At 51.5% G+C, this 17,498-nt stretch overlaps 1 protein-coding gene across 1 annotated transcript; it reads right to left on the minus strand.

Annotated features, from left to right (window-relative positions):
- Nucleotides 1-16: 16 nt before the first annotated feature.
- On the minus strand, nt 17-14,692 carry LOC105467306 (medium-wave-sensitive opsin 1). Its single transcript, XM_071088267.1, has 6 exons — nt 14,499-14,692; nt 8,834-9,130; nt 5,971-6,139; nt 4,335-4,500; nt 2,551-2,790; nt 17-274 (listed from the first exon to the last, which is right to left on the minus strand). Exons 1-6 carry the CDS (start codon nt 14,653-14,655, stop codon nt 164-166), a joined length of 1,140 nt encoding a protein of 379 aa, XP_070944368.1. The 5' UTR covers nt 14,656-14,692; the 3' UTR covers nt 17-163.
- Nucleotides 14,693-17,498: the final 2,806 nt, after the last annotated feature.

Genomic DNA, 17,498 nt, shown 5'->3' on the forward strand with positions numbered 1-17,498 from the left:
TGCCTGCACACGCAGAGGCTCAGGTGGTCCCAAACTGCAGTGAAAGCCTCTGTGACTTTGTTGGTTTTGGCAAAGATAAATTACATTTATTTCACAGGGATGGAGGAGGGGGAAGGGAGAGGTGGCCAAAGCCCTGGTGGGCGGGATGGGTAGGAGGCAGATCTCATGCAGGCGACACCGAGGACACAGATGAGACCTCCGTTTTGGAGGCGCTGGAGAGTTCAGAGCCGTCGTCAACCTTCTTCCCAAAAAGCTGCAAGATGCAGTTTCGAAACTGGAAGGACAGAAAGTGTTATTGAGCAGAGCAGGAAAGGGTGGAGCCCTGTGCTGAACGTACGTGCCCGAGCCTTCCATTCACCCATTCCAAACGCCATGGGGGATGGAGGAAGGCTTGGGTTATTTCTCCCTCACACGCCGGGATGTCATCCGACTTAGCAGTTGATGGTGACTACACTGGGTTGAAGTGTGTTCCCCAAAAGATGTGTTCAGGTTAAGACGAGGTCACACTGGAGCCGGGTGGGCCCTAATCCAGTGACTGGTGTCCTCATAAGAAAAGGAGTGCTTAGACACGGACATGCAGACAGAGGGAAGATGGCCACGTGAAGATGAAGGCAGAGACTGGGGCGACACACCTTGGAGTCAAGGAGTGCCAAGGACTGCCGGCAGCCCTGCAACTGCTTCTCCCTCTCGGCCTCCATGGGAAACCTTTCCATTTGCCAACACCCTGATTTCAGACTCATGATTTCCAGAACCGTGAGAGAATCCATTTCTGTGGTTTGAAGCCACCGAGTTTGTGGTAGTTTGTGACGGCAGCCGCAGGGCAGTCATCCACAGTGACAGCTAAGGGGCAGTGGTGACCTGTCCCCAGACTGTCTGGTGAGCGGCTCAGAGAAATGTTAATGAAAAGGCATGTGGTTGTCATGTTTTTTCCAGTCCATGGATCTGGGGCAAGGTGAGGCCTAGGTAATGACAATCTAGCCCCTACCTCATCTCTCCAGGCAAGAGTCTTCCGGTACCAGGAGGAGGTCTGTCTTTGCTGCTTCACCCCAAAGAGATCTGGGCCATATGAATGTCTCAAATCATGTCCTGTGTCATCACTGAAGTAACCGCAATGCTTTGAGGACCCAGACCAAAGGCATTTTCTAATTATTTCAGGCCTACTCTTGACTAGCTCTACCTCCCTCTATCATCAAAACTCTCAAAATTAAAAAATATAATGGTTGAAATTAATAACATAAGACATGGGATGAACAGCAGAATCAGCTCAGCTGAAGAGCTGGGAGATAGGGTTGAGGAATCCATCCAGCAGCTGCTGCTTGAGCACCCACTGTGTGCCAGACTCTGTCCTGAGCATAATTTCCTGTCTTCTTGGAACTGCGTTCCAGAAAATTCTCTCAGAATGTGTCAGGACAGGATAATTATGTGGAAAGGGTGAAAGCAGAGTTGGGGGCCTGGTGAGGTCCAGAAGTGCCAACATCTGTCTAGGAGGGGGAGTTCTGGAAGGGAGAATGGAAATAATCCAGTAAAGATAGTACTTGGCAAGATAGTTTAGGATCCCAGAAACCTAGAAAAGATCCTCATGAAAGTCAGGAAACGGGGGTCAGGGATAGAACTACACTCTGGGCATCAGTGTGCTACAGCGAGTTCCCGGAAATCCACTGCAGGCCTGGTCCTACTTACTGTTTAAAAGTTACCAGAGAGAATGAACCCTTAATGAACTCTGCAGACTTGGCTTGTGTGAGTCAAAGCCGAGCCAAAGGGGCTGGAGCCGTTGAGTGGCTCTAAGATGGAGGAGCAAGGAAGAGCCGAGTGGAAGGGATGGACTGGGCCTGGTGAAACGGGAGGCCCCTGCGCACCTTTCTGGCCACCATCGAGTCACATCACAGCTGCGCTTTAATGAAGCTTGTAACCTACAGGAGGTAGGGGGATTTAGGTGTGTGAGCAGCTTGCTGCTGAGGCCCAGTATGTCAGCTAAGGAGGCTGCCTCTGGGCAGGACCACAGCACTTCCCCACTGAACTAACCCACGAACTCGTGAAAGCTCTTGAACTCTTGGTCAGTGTAGCCAAGAAGGGCCGACTTTTGTTCTTATAGGAAGACAAATTCCAGAGGTTATGGTTTGAAAATGGAGAGATGAGGGTTGAGAAGGGTTGAGTCTGAACAGAAGAGGGGCACATGTAGGGTGGATATACCTAGGGCTCACCAACTCCTAGAGCGTCTGAACGCCAGGGGAGCCCCTGAAGCTCGGCAGCCATAGTTCTAGGGCCACCGGAAAGGAAGAGCACATGGCACACAGACGCTTTGGGAAATGCCACCCTCAGGCTGAGACTATAAAGGATTCCAGAGGGCGCACCTAAGCCTTCTGCTAAGGGCCAGCTGGAGCTCTGACTGGGGCTGGGTCACATGCTGAGCCTTTCCCGGTCATTTCCCTGGGGGATCCCCCAGATGCTCCGCGGGCTTCTCATCAGAGACATGATTCCAGGTGGGGCCATCACTCTGTCCTTCTAGGCCACACAGTATTTTGAGTGGGATCTGCTGATGGCGTTGCTTACCTGCCGGTTCATAAAGACATAGATAATGGGGTTGTAGATAGTGGCACTTTTGGCAAAGTAGGCTGGCAGGGCAGCCATCAGAGGGTGGAAGGCATAGCCAGGGTTGGCAGCAGCAAAGCATGCGAAGAAGGCGTAGGGTCCCCAGCAGAAGCAGAACGCCAGGAACATCACCACCACCATGCGCGTCACTTCCTTCTCTGCCTTCTGGGTGGATTCAGACTCTTTCTGCTGCTTTGCCACCTGAGGGAGACAGGGACAGTGAGTCGGGGGTTGGGGGGCAGCAAGAGGCAGGTGCCCCAGGCATAGGGAGATGTGGGAAGGAGGAGAGGAGCCCAGCAGCCAGCTTCCAGCCCTGAGTCGTGCATAGCCGGTCCCAGGCAGACATGGCGGCCTCAGGCTGGCCCTGGGGGAGTTCTAGAATTGGAGGTGGCACGTAGCTAGGCCTGGCCTAAGACAACCTCAGAGCTGGATCTAACAAGCTCCTTTGCTTCACCTGATCCCTTAACAGACTGTTCTGTCCTGCGCTCAGGCCTGAGCATGGAGGCCGGACCTGATCACTGGGCGTGGAGAATGAAGGAGCTAACAAGATGGAGATGGCGGGGGAGGCGAAAGCCGTGGCTGGCGGGGTGCCCAGTGGGAGTTTCAGAGCAATGCATACACATCCCTCAGGCTTCCTAGGCCAGGTTGGCCACTCTGTGGGCTAAATCCTGCCCTGGACTCATTGTGGCTGAGGGCAGCTGTGGTGGGGTGACTCCTTCATGCCTGGGAGGAAGGAGACGAATGACCTCCAGGCAGAGGCACTGTGGGGGAGGCCACAAAGGCCAGCAACCAGCTGCCAGAGATGAGGGACTGATGGCAGGCAGATGAGTGGGGATGAGAGAGGGACTGTGAGGGCTGGAATGCGGGGACGGCCAAGATAACAGGGCTAGGGTCACATTCTGGAGCTGGGGCTCCACCATCCCAGACTAATACAGCCTAAGCTATGGTTGGGTACGTGTGGGAGCCTTCAGCCCAAGGTGGTGGGGTGAGGGGGCCTTTCACAGGCTCACAGACTCCTCTAGGGAGAGCTCAGCAGGCATGCCCATCCAATTGTGGGCACAGGTAGCTTCATATAGGAAAGCCACCACCCTGAAAGGGCTCCCACTGCTAACAGAAAGAACCAGCCTTGCTCTCCTCGCTTGCCTGATGTCCCGCAGGGGCTCCCGGTGGTAACCTAGTCTAGGGGTAGGGGGTGATGGCTGTGGACAGGATCAGCTTCCCAAGGCAGAGGGCCAGATATGGAGTGTGGAGAGTGGGTCGGGGGTCAAATGGCACACTCGGGTCCACTCCTTGGTCGGCCCCACAGCCTATGAAAGGGACAAGGGTACTCCGGTGGCAGCCTCATAAAAACATGCCTTGATTTGCAGGTGTCATTTGCTGATGTGGCTGCTCCACTCTACTCTGTGGGAAAGGCAGCCTTTCCACCCCGGGGAGAACTGTCCGGGGTCGGGGAAAGGCACACCTTTATTCCCTTAGCGGACTCCTCCAGGGAGGGAGTGGCAGTGCTTTCCCGTCTCACAGACCTGAGGACAACGGGGCTGGGGCTGAACCTGCAGGCAGTGGTACAGCCCCAAAGGAATCGCCTGATTCTCATCGCTGGATCTTAATATTTTCTTATAGGGGTAGAATCCTCTTCTCTAATGATTTTTGAAAAAAATAGTTTAGGAGTCTCAGTGGACTGATTTGGGGGCAGAGACACCTAGGGGCAGGAGGGGGGTGAGGCCAGGAGGAGTCGGGGGGCTTACCGCTCGGATGGCCAGCCACACTTGGAGGTAGCAGAGCACGATGATGGTGAGTGGGGTGATGCAGCAGGTGACCATGAGGACAATCATGTAAGACTGCACCCCGGGGTATGAGCTGCCACTGAACACATCTGGGCCGCATGAAGTCTTTAGGCCATGGGGCCAGTACCTGGAGAGAAGGGCCAGCAGCCAGTCCTGATGCAGGGGGCAGTGACCCAGGACCCCCAGCTCAGGCATGGTGCTGACTCAGATGGAGTTTGTTTTTTTAAATTGAGGTGAAATTCACTTTGCATGAAATTTCCCAATTTGAAGTGATCAATTCTGTGACAGTCACCACCTCTGCTTCCAGAACATTTGCATCAACCCAAAACAAAACCGTTGGGTAGGATTTTGGTAAATCCTTGTCCATTTTTAGATGTCATGCCTTTCCTGTTTTTAAAATTCTGGTAAAATATACATAACATAAAATGTACCATTATAGGCCAGGCACAATGGCTCACACATATAATCCCAGCATATTGGGAGGCAGAGGTAGGAGGATTGCTTGAGCCCAGGAGTTCAAGACTAGCCTGGAACACGCAGTGAGATCTTGTCTCTACAAAAAATAAAAAAATTAGCCGGGTAAAGTGGTGCACCTGTAGTCCCAGCTCATCAGGAGGCTGAGGTGGGAGGATCACTTGAGCCCAGGAGGTCGAGGGTGCAGTGAGCCATAATTACACCACTGCACTGTGCCAGCCTGGGTGACAGAGTGAGACCCTGTCTAAAAAAAAAATAAATAAAAGTACCATTATGACCTTTGGTACATTCACGATGCTGTGCAAACATCTCCACTATCTGCTTCCAGAACATTTTCATCTACCCAATCACTCCCCCTTTTTACAAACGGAGTGTGAGGTTCCATCTTGCCCTGACCTTCTGAGAACACCCGTGAAGAGCTGAGTCTTTTATCTGAGGTCAGCTAGGCCATGACTGAAATAAAAGGCCCTGCTCACTGGGTGGCCTGAAGGATTAAATGAGACAACCCGCGGGAGAGCCTCCATCAGGGTCAGCTCGCCACACATGTTTGATAACAGGCAACTGTGTGGGGCATGGTGGCATGAGGAGGGTGGGAGACAGAGACAGGCTTTCACAAGGTTTGTTTCCCAGAATGATGGAACGTTCCCAAAAAAAGAACATTCCCTCTCCAAACACCACGAGAACTTATTCACGGGCTTGTTGAAAAAACAGTGAAATGCTGTCCATCCAGTCCCTCCCAATCAAACATTTGAGCCACTTGCTTGGCCTGGCCAGGACATGTGCTCTGCAGGCCCAGGTGGATCTATGACCCAAGCAGCCTCTGAAAGGTGGGGGGCGGGGTGGGGCAGCATGTGCAAGAAAGAGACCTGGAATGCAAACACACTGTCTGTTCACTGACAGCTGTGTTGATGGCCCGAGCTCTGTGTGCTCCTGTGACCCGATCGTGCTTGGGACAAATATGTTTCCAGAGGTTCGGGGACCACAGATCCATTTCTATGTTGCAGCCACATTCATACATTGATAGACGTTGCATGCTCAGAGGTGCCCAGAGAAAGGAAGTGATTTGCCTTAAGGTCACAGAGTCTGACCCTGCCCACTCCATCTTGCGCCCTTGCACCCTTACCTGCTCCAACCAAAGATGGGCGGGGCCGTCCACACAGCAGCCCATACCCAGGAGAAGACAATGCCCACGATGGCGAGCTTGGCATCAAATCTCACGTTGCCAAAGGGCTTGCAGACCACCATCCATCTCTCCCAGGAAATGATGGCCAGGGACCAGAGACCTGTGATCCCTACAGGGAGAGCAGACAGATGAGTGCTTTGTGCCGAAGCAAAGGTGGAACAGCCTTCAATGTCACTGCTCCCTTCCCCGACCAGCCGAAAACTTTCAAAATCAGGAGGTGTCCTCCCACCCAGCTGTAAAACCTAAGTCTCCAAAGAGTGTTTTCAGGTCCAGGGTGAGCAGGCCCCTGGGTCAGCTTGTTTCTCTAACTCCTGCTTTCCACTTCCTTCCCCATGTCATTCAGCCTCTCCTCCCGCCTTGCTTCCCCACTGACCCCAGCGCCTTACTCTCTGCTCCTCTGTTCTCCTCCTCTCCTCCCCCTTTCTTTCTTTCCTCTTAAACCTCTGTTGCTCTCCCTCTGGAGCAGGAGCTTAGAGCTCCCAGTTTGGCCAGCGGGTTTCTTGCCAACCCAGTCTTAGAATCTCGAATCTGGGAACAGAACTCAGGGAGCTCTGTCCTCAACCTCCACACATCCAGCACCAAAAGGGAAGCCAGAGCCACAGACACAGTGGCCAGTGCCTGTTCACCCACAGGAGCCCTGTTACCACTTCTCGCCTCTTGGCCACCAGCCCTTCCTCTAATGACAGAACTCTTGATGGCCACGTCCAGAGCAGCATAACCACACTGAGCTGTTGTTGTCCCAGCCAAGAGCAAGGAATCAGGCCCTGTGTAGACCCCTGTGTTCCTCCTTCCGGTACACACCCATGTTCCTTTAGGCGTTTGTAAAGGCCTTAGATTCTCCCCGGCTCCCTCTCTGCAGTAGGTGGAGACAGTTTCCCACCGGCCTGCTTAGACCCCAAACGTCTGCACACAGAATTCAGGGCTCCACGGACTGAGGTGGAAAAAACCGACATCTTTCTCTCCATCAACCTCGAACAGACACTGGGCATTTCCTTCCATTATGAACGTGGCAGTATTAGCAGTACCCGTGACTCGGTCAGCGAGAGAGGTCACAGATGTTTTTCTGTCAATTCATAGAGGTGGCAGACAGTTTGAGCATCACTTATGTTCATCACTACTCTGAAATAACAGTGATTGTCAGGCGGGATCCTGTTATTTAATACTTCAGTACTGAGTGGTGTCACTAATACGTTTAATACATGCTTTTATTTTTATTTACTTTTTGAGACAGAATCTCACTCTGTTGCCCAGGCTGAGTGCAGTGCTGCCATCACAGTTCACTGAAGTCTTGACCTCCAGAGCTCAAGTGATCCTCCCACCTCAGCCTCCTGAGTAGTCCTGGGACTACCGGTGTGCCACCACGCCCAGCTGTTTTTATTTGTTGTAGGGAAGAGGTCTCACTATGTTGCCCAGGATGGTCTCAAATTCCTGGAGGCAAGCAGTCCTCCTACCTCAGCCTCCCAAAGTGCTGGGATTACAGGCATGAGCCTGGCCAATAAATGCTTTTAAAGAAAGACTGTGCTACTGATGAATGTTTAATACTTCGATAACTGTTTTTCAATATAATTTGCTGCCTTTGTAATCCTGGGGGTCTCATTTTATGCGTTTGCAAAAATTCCTCTGAGATGGGGTCCATAGGCTTCCCAGATGGCCAAGGTCATCCGTGGGCCAAAACTGGTGGGGAAGTGCTGGCTGCTTGGCACCTGACTGACCAAGGAACAGACCATGAGCAGAGGCAAGGGTGAGCGGGAGACCCTGGCAGAAACAGAGATAGACGTGGGCGGAGATGCAGGGGGGCACTCAGGAAGGGTCGTGTGACCACCGAGGCCATGCCTGCTGCAGTGAGCACTCAGATCTGGGGATGGACCTTCTCTGCCTGACCTTCCCTTGGCTCCCCTTCTAGACTGTCAGGGTAGTGCCGGGACTTGGACAAACGCCCTCTCTGGTCTGGGCCATCGTGGGTACAATTCAAGGCAGTTAACAGGGAGTGGGGAGGCTGCTAAGAGAGACGAGGGGAGGCAAGAGCAGGAGCTGCTCCTGTTGGATGTGGGGTCTCCTCCTCCTGAAATAAAGTTCCAGCTGCTGGGTGTGACCTCTGAGGCCTCTAAGACCTGGGCCTGGCCACCTTGTGTCTGGCAGCCACGGCTGCTTGGTGGTACTCTGCCCACTGGAACCACCAACTGCTCCCACCTGCTCCTCCACCACCTGCCCCAGGCCCCTTCTTGTCTGAGAGGACTGATGACAGTACTGTGTGGTCGCCGTCTGGGTGTAGGGCCCCCTCCTTAGCACAGAGCCTGGCACACTGGTACCTCTCGGCCACTGTCTGCTGACCTGAGCGGAATCATGGCCCACAGATATATTAGTGATGGGGATGGGGAGAGGATCTGGGAATTGTGTCTCCTCCAGGAAAAGCAGATGCCGGTGAGCTGAAATGGCAGGCATCCCTAATTGCAGGGGAGTTCTGTCCAGAGTGCCCAGAGTCCCCACTCCCCTACTGTTCTGGAGTTGTCTAGCTCTGTATCTGTCTCCTCCCACACCAACCCCATAGCTCCGAACTGGCTGTTCCCGGGCAGAGCCTGACTCAAGAGTAGGAACTCAGGGTATGTTGGACTGAAGGGAGCTGAATTTAATGTGACTGTCCAGATAGAAACCTCCAGAACCCTTCATTATATGGATGTGAGGCACAGATGTGGAGGGAGATAGACCCACAGGAGAAGCTGGGCCCAGCTCATCATGAGGTGGTCGGAGGGGCTTGCAGAGTGAATGAATGGTTTCTGCTGAGCTTGGGCCCCGACTGGCTTACCACACAGGGAGACGGTGTAGCCTTCCAGGACACACATAGGGTGGCCCAGCACGAAGTAGCCATAGACCTGGTTCACAACACTGATAGTGCTGGCGATGACGGTCTCTGCTAGATCAGCAACTGCCAGGTTCACCAGGATCCAGTTCAGCGGGTGGCGCAACTTCTTGAACTTCATGGTGGCAGCCAGCACAAGCCCATTTGTGAAGACGGATGCAATGACCACAAAGATCATCCAGACACTGGTGAGGTGGTACACCCATCTGGGAGCGATGTGGTAGTTGGGGCCTTCAAAGGGGCCTGGGGGCAGGAGGCAGAGGAGAGAGAGGAGCTGGGCGGCAGCCCCGCCTGTCTATACCAATGCCGATCTCACCTCTCCCTGCCCCATCAAGGCCTCCCCTCCCCCTCCCGCCCTCCTGCCTTTGCAATTGGCTCTTTCCCTCCAGCTTTGCCCATCCTCAGACCGACAGCCTCCCCTCCATCCTGTCGCTCAAGCCAGAGACCATCGCCTGCTGGTCACCGGCACTGGCACCTTGAACTTAACGGAACTCCTCATCATCTCCCCAAACTGATTCCCTGCTCCCAGTGTGCAGTCACCCCGCTTCCCTGCTCCCCTCTTCCCTTCGCCTCAGCTCTACCTCCTACCTCCCAGAGTCCTCTGCCCTTCCATAGACAGACGCTTTCCTCGTGTAAAGCCAAGCTCAGATGCATTTGCCTTCCAGCAGCCTTTCCAGATTCCCCAACTAGTGGTAACTCACCCCCTTGAGGGGAAGACCACTACCCACCTCTGTCACCTTCTGTCACATATAGGAGTTACTGTTCATGATGATCTGAATGTGCGTGTCCCCCATAAATTGCTGTGTTGAAATCCCAACCCCCAAGGTGATGGTATTAGGAGGTGGGGCCTTTGGCAGGTCATTCAGTTCATGTGTGCAGAGCGAGTGGGGCCCTCATGAATGGGATTAGTGCCCTTATAAAAGAGGCCCTAGAAGCTGGGCATGGTGGCTCACGCCTGTAACCCCAGCCACTCAGCAGGTCAACGTGGGAGGATCACTTGAGCCTTTGGGAACAGTTCAAATTAGCTGGGAATGGTGGCTCATGCCTGTAATCCCAGCACTTTGGGAGGCTGAGGCAGGAGTGTCTCTTGAGCCCAGGAGTTCAAATCCAACCGGGGCAACATGGCAACATCTCATATTAAAAAAATTTTTTTTAATTAAAACTTTTTAATTTTTTAAAAGAGTCCCTAGAGCGCTTTCTAGCTCTCTTTTTACCCTGTGAGGATACAACAAATTGTTGGCAATCTGCGGCCAGGAAGAGGTTCCTTGCCAGAGCCCACCACGCTGGCACCCTGACTTCCAGCCTCCAGAGCTGTGAGAAATAAATTTGTCATTTAAAAGCCACCCAATCTATGGTAATTTCTCTTTTATTCTTTTCTTTTTTTTTTTTTGGTTTTGTTTTTTGTTTTATGAGACAGAGTCTTGCTCTGTCGCCCAGGCTCGAGTGCAGTGGTGTGATCTTGGTTCACTGCAACCTCTGTCTCCCGGGTTCCAGTGATTCTCCTGCCTCAGGCCCTCAGGTATCTGGGACTACGAGGTGCGCATTACCGCAATGGCTAATTTTTTTATTTCTGTAGAGATGGGGTCTGGCTATGTTGCCTAGGCTGGTCTCGAACTCCTGACTTCAAGTGACCCGCCCACCTCGGCCTCCCAAGTAGCTGGGACTACAAATGCATTTCTTCTCCTTTTTATTTGTAGGAGTTTGTTAGGGCTCTACACCTTTTTTTGTTGGAAGGACCTTTGTCGTAACATTGTTTTTGGCAGATTACTTGAAGGGATTGCAAGCCACAGACCTGCTGCCATATATAAGGCCTCATGGAGAGTCCCAAGATTTATCAAGAGATTCTTTAGTTGTGTGTTAGAAAAGTCCAACTCAAGCTAGCTTAAGAAAAATGGGGATTTCCTGGCTCCGGCCAGGAGAGACAGATAAATCTCACCCCTAGCACAGCTGGATCCCACAAGGCCCCTGCTGCCCTCTGTGCACGGGCCCCATTTGTTCCTAACACAAGGAGCTTCCAGAAACCCACTGACAATGTCTGCAATTCTGATACCTGGCACTGGCTCCCCAGGAACCCTCAGTATGAGCAGTAGGGACAGACCATTGACAATTGAAGGCCTTCGTGGTGTCAGTCTCCATGCAGAAGGAAGCAGAGGGGAGCAATGGGGTTGCTGATGGACCTAAGAACAGAGAACCCCCAAACTGTCGGCAGCTCTTCCCTGGGAAGTACTTCGGGTGAACTGGGGAAGAGCAGCTGAGACTGGGAGGGTTTGGGACGCTCTGGCCTGTAGGCAAGTGCAAGGGGCTGGAGCAATCTAGGTGCTGTGACCTCTCAAAACAAGGCAGCCAGTTCTCTTCCCTGGCAACCCTTGCGGTCCAAATTGGGCAGTGCAGGGACAAGGGGGCAAAGGAGAGAACAGGTCCCAGCAGCAGTGGGGGAGAGAACAGGTCCCAGCAGCAGTGGGGGAGGGGACAGGAGCTGCCACCAGTGCAACTAGAGCTGGTGTAATGGCCTGCCTCGCCCTTGTGAAAGTTCTGGAACTGATTTCATGAAGCAACGAGCAAGAGAATCAAAGTCAACTCCCAGGCAAAGTGATTCGAGGAAATACAGGGAGAGAGGGAAGGCAGCAGCAGGGGGAGAAGGGGACGCAGTGGCGCAGAGAAGCCAGACTTCTTCAAGTACACCTTTTTTTTTTTTTTTTTTTTTTTTTTTTGAGACAGAGTCTCGCTCTGCCGCCCAGGCTGGAGTGCAGTGGCATGATCTTGGCTCACTGCAAGCTCCGCCTCCCGGGTTCACGCCATTCTCCTGCCTCAGCCTCCCGAGTAGCTGGGACTACAGGCGCCCACCACCTCGCCTGGCTAGTTTTTTTGTATTTTTTAGTAGAGACGGGGTTTCACTGTGTCAGCCAGGATGGTCTCGATCTCCTGACCTCGTGATCCGCCCGTCTCGGCCTCCCAAAGTGCTGGGATTACAGGCTTGAGCCACCGCGCCCGGCCAACTTTTCTAGATTTTAATTTGAAACTTTTAGCTGTTTTATTACATAATTATAAACAAAATTTAAGTGGCTGGGGTCGGTGGCTCACATCTGTAATCCCAGCACTTTGGGAAGCTGAGGTGGGCGGATGACTTGAGGTCAGCAGTTTGAGACCAGCCTGGCCAACATGGTAAAACCCTGTCTCTACTGAAAATAAAAAAATTAGCTGGACGTGGTGGCGGGCACCTGTAGTCCCAGCTCCTTGGGAGGCTGAGGCAGGAGAATCGCTTGAACCCCGGAGGCGGAGGTTGCAGTGAGCTGACATCACGCCACTGCACTCCAGCCTGGGCGACACAGTGAGAGTGTCTTGAAAAAATAAAATAAAATAAAATAAAAATTTAAATTGAAAGACCAATCTCTGAAAATCAGCAACAAAAGAAATGAAACTAAATGCATATCCACTGAGTGGCCTATCACTTAGAGAGGGACTGTTCTAAGGGACTTGAAACACACTGGTTTACTACAGTACCTAGTGGCATATACCCTCAGGGGAAGAAGACCTGTGAAGATGTGAAAGTTTTGGTCACCAATAGGTGAAGACAGGGTAAGGTGTCCAAATGCCATCATTTTCCATCCACACTGCAGTGGTTTAATTGGTATGGGCGTTGAGTTTCACTAGCCACCAACACCCCTGAAAAGAGACACTCTCCTTGCCAAAACACACCAACAAATCCAACCTGCCTCTGGTCAGACCCTCAGATCAACTGCCAATTTACAGAAAAATCATAATGAACAACGTCAGAGGAGACTGTCAGGCTACGTCATGAACGACTTGCTTTCTTCCAGAAATAAATTGCAGGGAGATAGAGCGGGAACCTCTAGATTCAAAGATAGTCAAAAGGCTTATCAATCAATCTGAATGTGTGGACCTCAATTGAGCCCTGGTTCAAGCAAACTGAAAATACGTATGACGTTTTTTGAACACTATTAGGTATTTGAAGCTATTCAAGAAATATTGTTACACTCGTCAGTGTGATGATGACTTGTGGTTATGTATTGAGAAGATCCCTTTTCTCCTAGAGTAACATAGTAAAGATTTACAGAGGGAAGGGTGTGAGGTCTTGGATTTGCTTCCAAGAATCAGGAAGAAAGGGTAGTGGAGGGGTTACAGATGAAATGAGATGAAACTGTGGAAGTTGAGTGATGGGTACCGGGGTTCATTACACTCTATTACACTCTTCCTTCTACTTTAGTAGATGCTTGAAGTTTTGTGAAAAAAAAAAAACAACAAAAAACAAAAAACCCACCCGGACATTTGAAAAGAGTGCATTGAAGCATCATGCATTGATGAAGTCTGGGGGCATCTAGGAAGTGACTGTTGCATTGCCACCAAGGAAATTCTGGGCACAGTCATGTTGAGGTCAACTGCAAGATCCTCAGCCGGTTTGGTCTGGGCACTCTGTCACTAATTGGCACTCGGTCCTGGCCACCCCACAGTGGGATATTTATTGCCAACCAAGGAGCTGGCGTGGTTTCTGGAAACCACAGCCCCATAGCCTGCATGATGTTCCTTTTTTTGAGACGGAGTCTCGCTCTGTCACCAGGTTGGAGTGCAGTGGCACGATCTTGGCTCACCACAACCTCCGCCTCCTGGGTTCAACGATTCTCCTGCCTCAGCCTCCCGAGTAGCTGAGACTACAGGCGTGTGCCACGAAGCCCAGCTAATTTTTGTAATTTTAGTAGAGATGGCGTTTCACTATGTTGGCCAGGATGGTCTCTATCTCTTGACCTCAAGAGCCGCCCGCCTGGGCCTCTCAAAGTGCTGGGATTACAGGCATGAGCCACCGCGCCCTGCCTTCACAATGTTCTTGAAGGCACCAAAGGAATTTGGTTTGGAGGAGGGGCCAGGGGAGAGGGCCAGGAGTAGGGAGGTCACTGGCGTCCTCAGCTTCTTTGAGGGCCTGCGTGCAGCTTTTGGATTGGGCAACTGCCAATGGCAGAACTCAGGCTGCCCTGATGAGAGCTTTCAGCTTTCTATTGTGCCTGAGCCCTCTCTCCCAGGACTGCTCCAAAGGGAAAGGTGGCCCTGGGCGCCAATCTAGCCTCTTCCCCCAGAGGTGTGCAGCCAAAAGCTGTGTGGCCCCATCATAGAGTTCAACAAAATGACTGCTACAATCTCTGCCGACCCCGAAGTTCTAGAAGTTTCTTGCCCTCTGCTGCTGTCTTCCCCACCCTCCCGCCTCCCTTGGGTGTGTCAGTATGTTGCCTCCTTTTGGCTTCAAATGTAAAGACAGACCCGACTCTTCCCCAGGAAGCTGAGGGACTCTGTGGAATGAGAGGTTACTTGCTAGCAGTGAACACACTCATCTACGGGCCAGAAAGAAACAGCACATAAATTCTTCCCCAGCCATGGATTCTCAAAGAGGCTGGGAAGCCTGTGTGGCTTGCGAATGCATATTCGATATTATGGTGTCCTTCTAGATTCGGAGAGGACCCCTGGATTCATGTCGTCTGAAAAGCTATGGGAGAAAGCCTCTGCTGGTGGGGATGTGCAGAAGAGAGATTCCCTTGGGCGGGGCAGGTGGGTGGTCGGTGGCCCCCAGTGCAGCCACCCAGCCTCCACGGGCCTGCTGGCTCACCTCTGGTGGAGTTGCTGTTGGTGTAGGTGAAGATGCTGGACTGGGTGCTGTCCTCATAGCTGTCCTGCGGATGGCGGCCTGCGAGCCTTTGGAGGCTCCACTGCTGGGCCATGGCTATGGAAAGCCCTGTCCCCGACGGCAGCCAGCCCTGGCGCATCACCTGAGGGTCACGGCGCTTTATACTGGCCTGTGGGATCAGCCCGGGCCTCTTCACCTTAAAAGCTCCCAAATCCTACACTACCTGATCTCTTAATTGGGCCTGGGACTTAGACCTCCTCCTCCCACCTCTTGCTCCCCTGCTCCTGAGGTGAGCCCCCGAGGGCGGCTCAGAGGGATTTGCTGGAAACCTGTAATCCCAGCTACTGGGAGGCTGAGGCAGGAGAATCGGTTGAACCCGGAAGGCGGAGGTTGCAGTGAGCCAAGATGGCGCCACTGCACTCCAGCCTGGGCTACAGAGCAAGACTCCGTCTGAAAAAAAAAAAAAGTGGCTGGGCACAGTGGCACACACCTGTAATCCCAGCACTTTGAGAGGCCAAGGTGGGTGGATCACCTGAGGTCAAGAGTTTGCGACCAACCTGACTAACATGGTGAAACCACATTTCTACTAAATACAAAAAAATTAGCTGGGCATAGTGGCGCATACTTGTACTCCGAGCTACTTGGGAGGCTGAGACAGGAGAATCACTTGTACCTGGGAGGTCGAGCTTGCGTTGAGCCAAGATCGAGCCATTGCACTCCAGCCTGGGCAACAAGAGCAAAACTCCGTCTCAAGAAAAAAATTTAACACGCCACCTAATTGCGATAAAAAAAAAAAAAAAAAAAAAAAAAAAAAAAAAAAAACAAACAAACCCTGAACCTGTTTAGATTCCCACTTGCAGAGTATGTGACATCGCCTTCTGCTACATTCTCACCAGCCCTAGACGTTGTTAGGCTTTTTAATTTTTGGTGTTCTGGTGGATGAGAAAATAGTATTTAATCGTTGCTTTTCGTTTACTATTCCCTGATCACCTTGCAATTACACGTTTTTTCATAGGTTTTACTGCCTTTCGTTTTTCGTCTTGTCTGAGATGTCCGTGGCTACCGTTTAATGTCTTTATATTGGGTTATTTGCTCTTAGTTTACTGATTTGCAGTTCTTTATATATGTGATGATTAGCCCTTTATCTATTAGATATATTTCAAGCTTTGTTTTTCTTATTTGTTTGCTTTTATTTATTTATTATTTATTTATTTATTTTTAACTTTTTGAGACGGAGTCTCGCTCTGTCACTCAGGCTGGAGTGCAGTGGTGTGATCTCGGTTCACTGCAAGCTCCGCCTCCCGGGTTCATGCCATTCTTCTGCCTCAGCCTCTTGAGTAGCTGGGACTACAGGTGCCCACCACCACGCCCGATTAATTTTTTGTATTTTTAGTAGAGACGGGATTTCACCGTGTTAGCCAGGATGGCCTTGATCTCCTGACCTCGTGATCTGCCCCCCTCAGCCCCCCAAAGTGCTGGGATTACAGGCGTGAGCCACCGCGTCCAGCCTATTTATTTATTTTTTGAGATGGGATCTCAGTCTGCCACCCTGGCTGGAGGGCAGTGGTGCGATCACGGCAGCCTCGACATCCCCGGGATCAAGTGATCCTACCGTCTCAGCCTCCTGGGTAGCTGGGACTACAGGTGTGCACCACCACTCCAGGATAATTTTTGCATTAATTATTTTTTAATAGAGACAGGGGTTTCGCCATGTTGCCCAGGCTGGTCTCGACCTCCTGGGCTCAAGAGATCCACCCACCTTGGCTTCCAAAGTGCTGGGATTACAGGCATGAGCCAGCATACCCAGCCCTTGTTTTTGTTTGTTTGTTTTGTTTTGTTTCCCCTTTCTTTCTTTTTTTTTTAAAATTATTATTAATCAAGTCCCATTTTTTTCTCCCCTTGGTTATTTGGATGTTATGTACATATGTAGCTTCTTTTCTAGTGATTACTTTTTTTTTTTTTTTTTGGAGACAATCTCACTCTGTCAGCCGGGCTGGAGGGCAGTGGTGCAATCTCGGCTCACTGCAACCTCCGTCTCCCGGGCTCAAGCAATTCTCCTGCCTCAGCCTTCCCAGTAGCTGGGATTACAGGGGTGTGCCTCCAAGCCCAGCTAATTTTTGTATTTTTAGTAGGGACAGTGTTTCACAATGTTGACCATACTGGTCTCAAACTCCTGACCTCAAGTGATCCATCCGCCTTGGCTGCCCAAAGTGCTGGGATTACAGGCGTGAGCCACCACACACCGCTCCCTTTTTTTTTTTTTTTTTGAGACAAGTTCTCACTCACTCTGTTGCTCAGGTTGAAGGGCAGTAGCACAGTCACAGGTCACTGTAGCCTCTACTTGCTGGGCACAAGTGATCCTCCTGCCTCAGCATCCTGAGTAGCTGGGACCACAGGTGCACACCACTGCCCTGGCAAGACTTGCTTTTTAAACAGTTAATGAATTCTTAGATTTGTCAATGGTGTACTGAACTCTTTCATGTCTAAAAATGTCTTTAACCCCACAGTAGACAGTTGGGGTGTAGAATTTTAGGCTGGGAAATCATCTTTCCCTCAGAATTTTGAAGGCAGCACTTCATTGTCTTTTTTTTTTTTTTTTTTAAGATGGAGTCTTGCTCTGTCGCCCAGGCTAGAGTGCAGGGGCGTCATCTCGGCTCACTGCAACCTCTGCCTCTTGGGTTCAAGTGATTCTCTTGCCTCAGCCTCCCGAGTAGCTGGGATTACAGGCACCCACCACCATGCCCGGCTAAGTTTTGTATTTTTAGCAGAGACAGAGTTTCCTCATGTTGGTCAGGCTGGTCTCAACTGTTGACTTCAAGTGATCTGCCTGCCTGGGCTTCCCAGAGTGCTGGGATTACAGGCGTGAGCCACCGTGCCCAGCCAGTACTTCATTGTCTTCTAGTTCCCCATGCTGTTGCTGAAGTCTGAAGCCATTCTGACTTCTGATTCTTTGAATGTGACCTATTTTTTTCTCTCTGGCAG

This window comes from Macaca nemestrina, chromosome X, assembly GCF_043159975.1.
Source record: "Macaca nemestrina isolate mMacNem1 chromosome X, mMacNem.hap1, whole genome shotgun sequence".
Taxonomy (NCBI): domain Eukaryota; kingdom Metazoa; phylum Chordata; class Mammalia; order Primates; family Cercopithecidae; genus Macaca; species Macaca nemestrina.

Bases quoted from the DNA above. Each gene is read 5' to 3' on its own strand.
- LOC105467306 (XM_071088267.1), bottom strand. From the start codon at position 14,655: ATGCGCCAGGGCTGGCTGCCGTCGGGGACAGGGCTTTCCATAGCCATG. The intron at 6,140-8,833 runs GTAAGCCAGTCG...CTCTCCCTGTAG, and splicing joins CTACACCGTCTCCCTGTGTG to GGATCACAGGTCTCTGGTCC. The intron at 2,791-4,334 runs GTAAGCCCCCCG...TGTCTCCCTCAG, and splicing joins TGTGGCTGGCCATCCGAGCG to GTGGCAAAGCAGCAGAAAGA.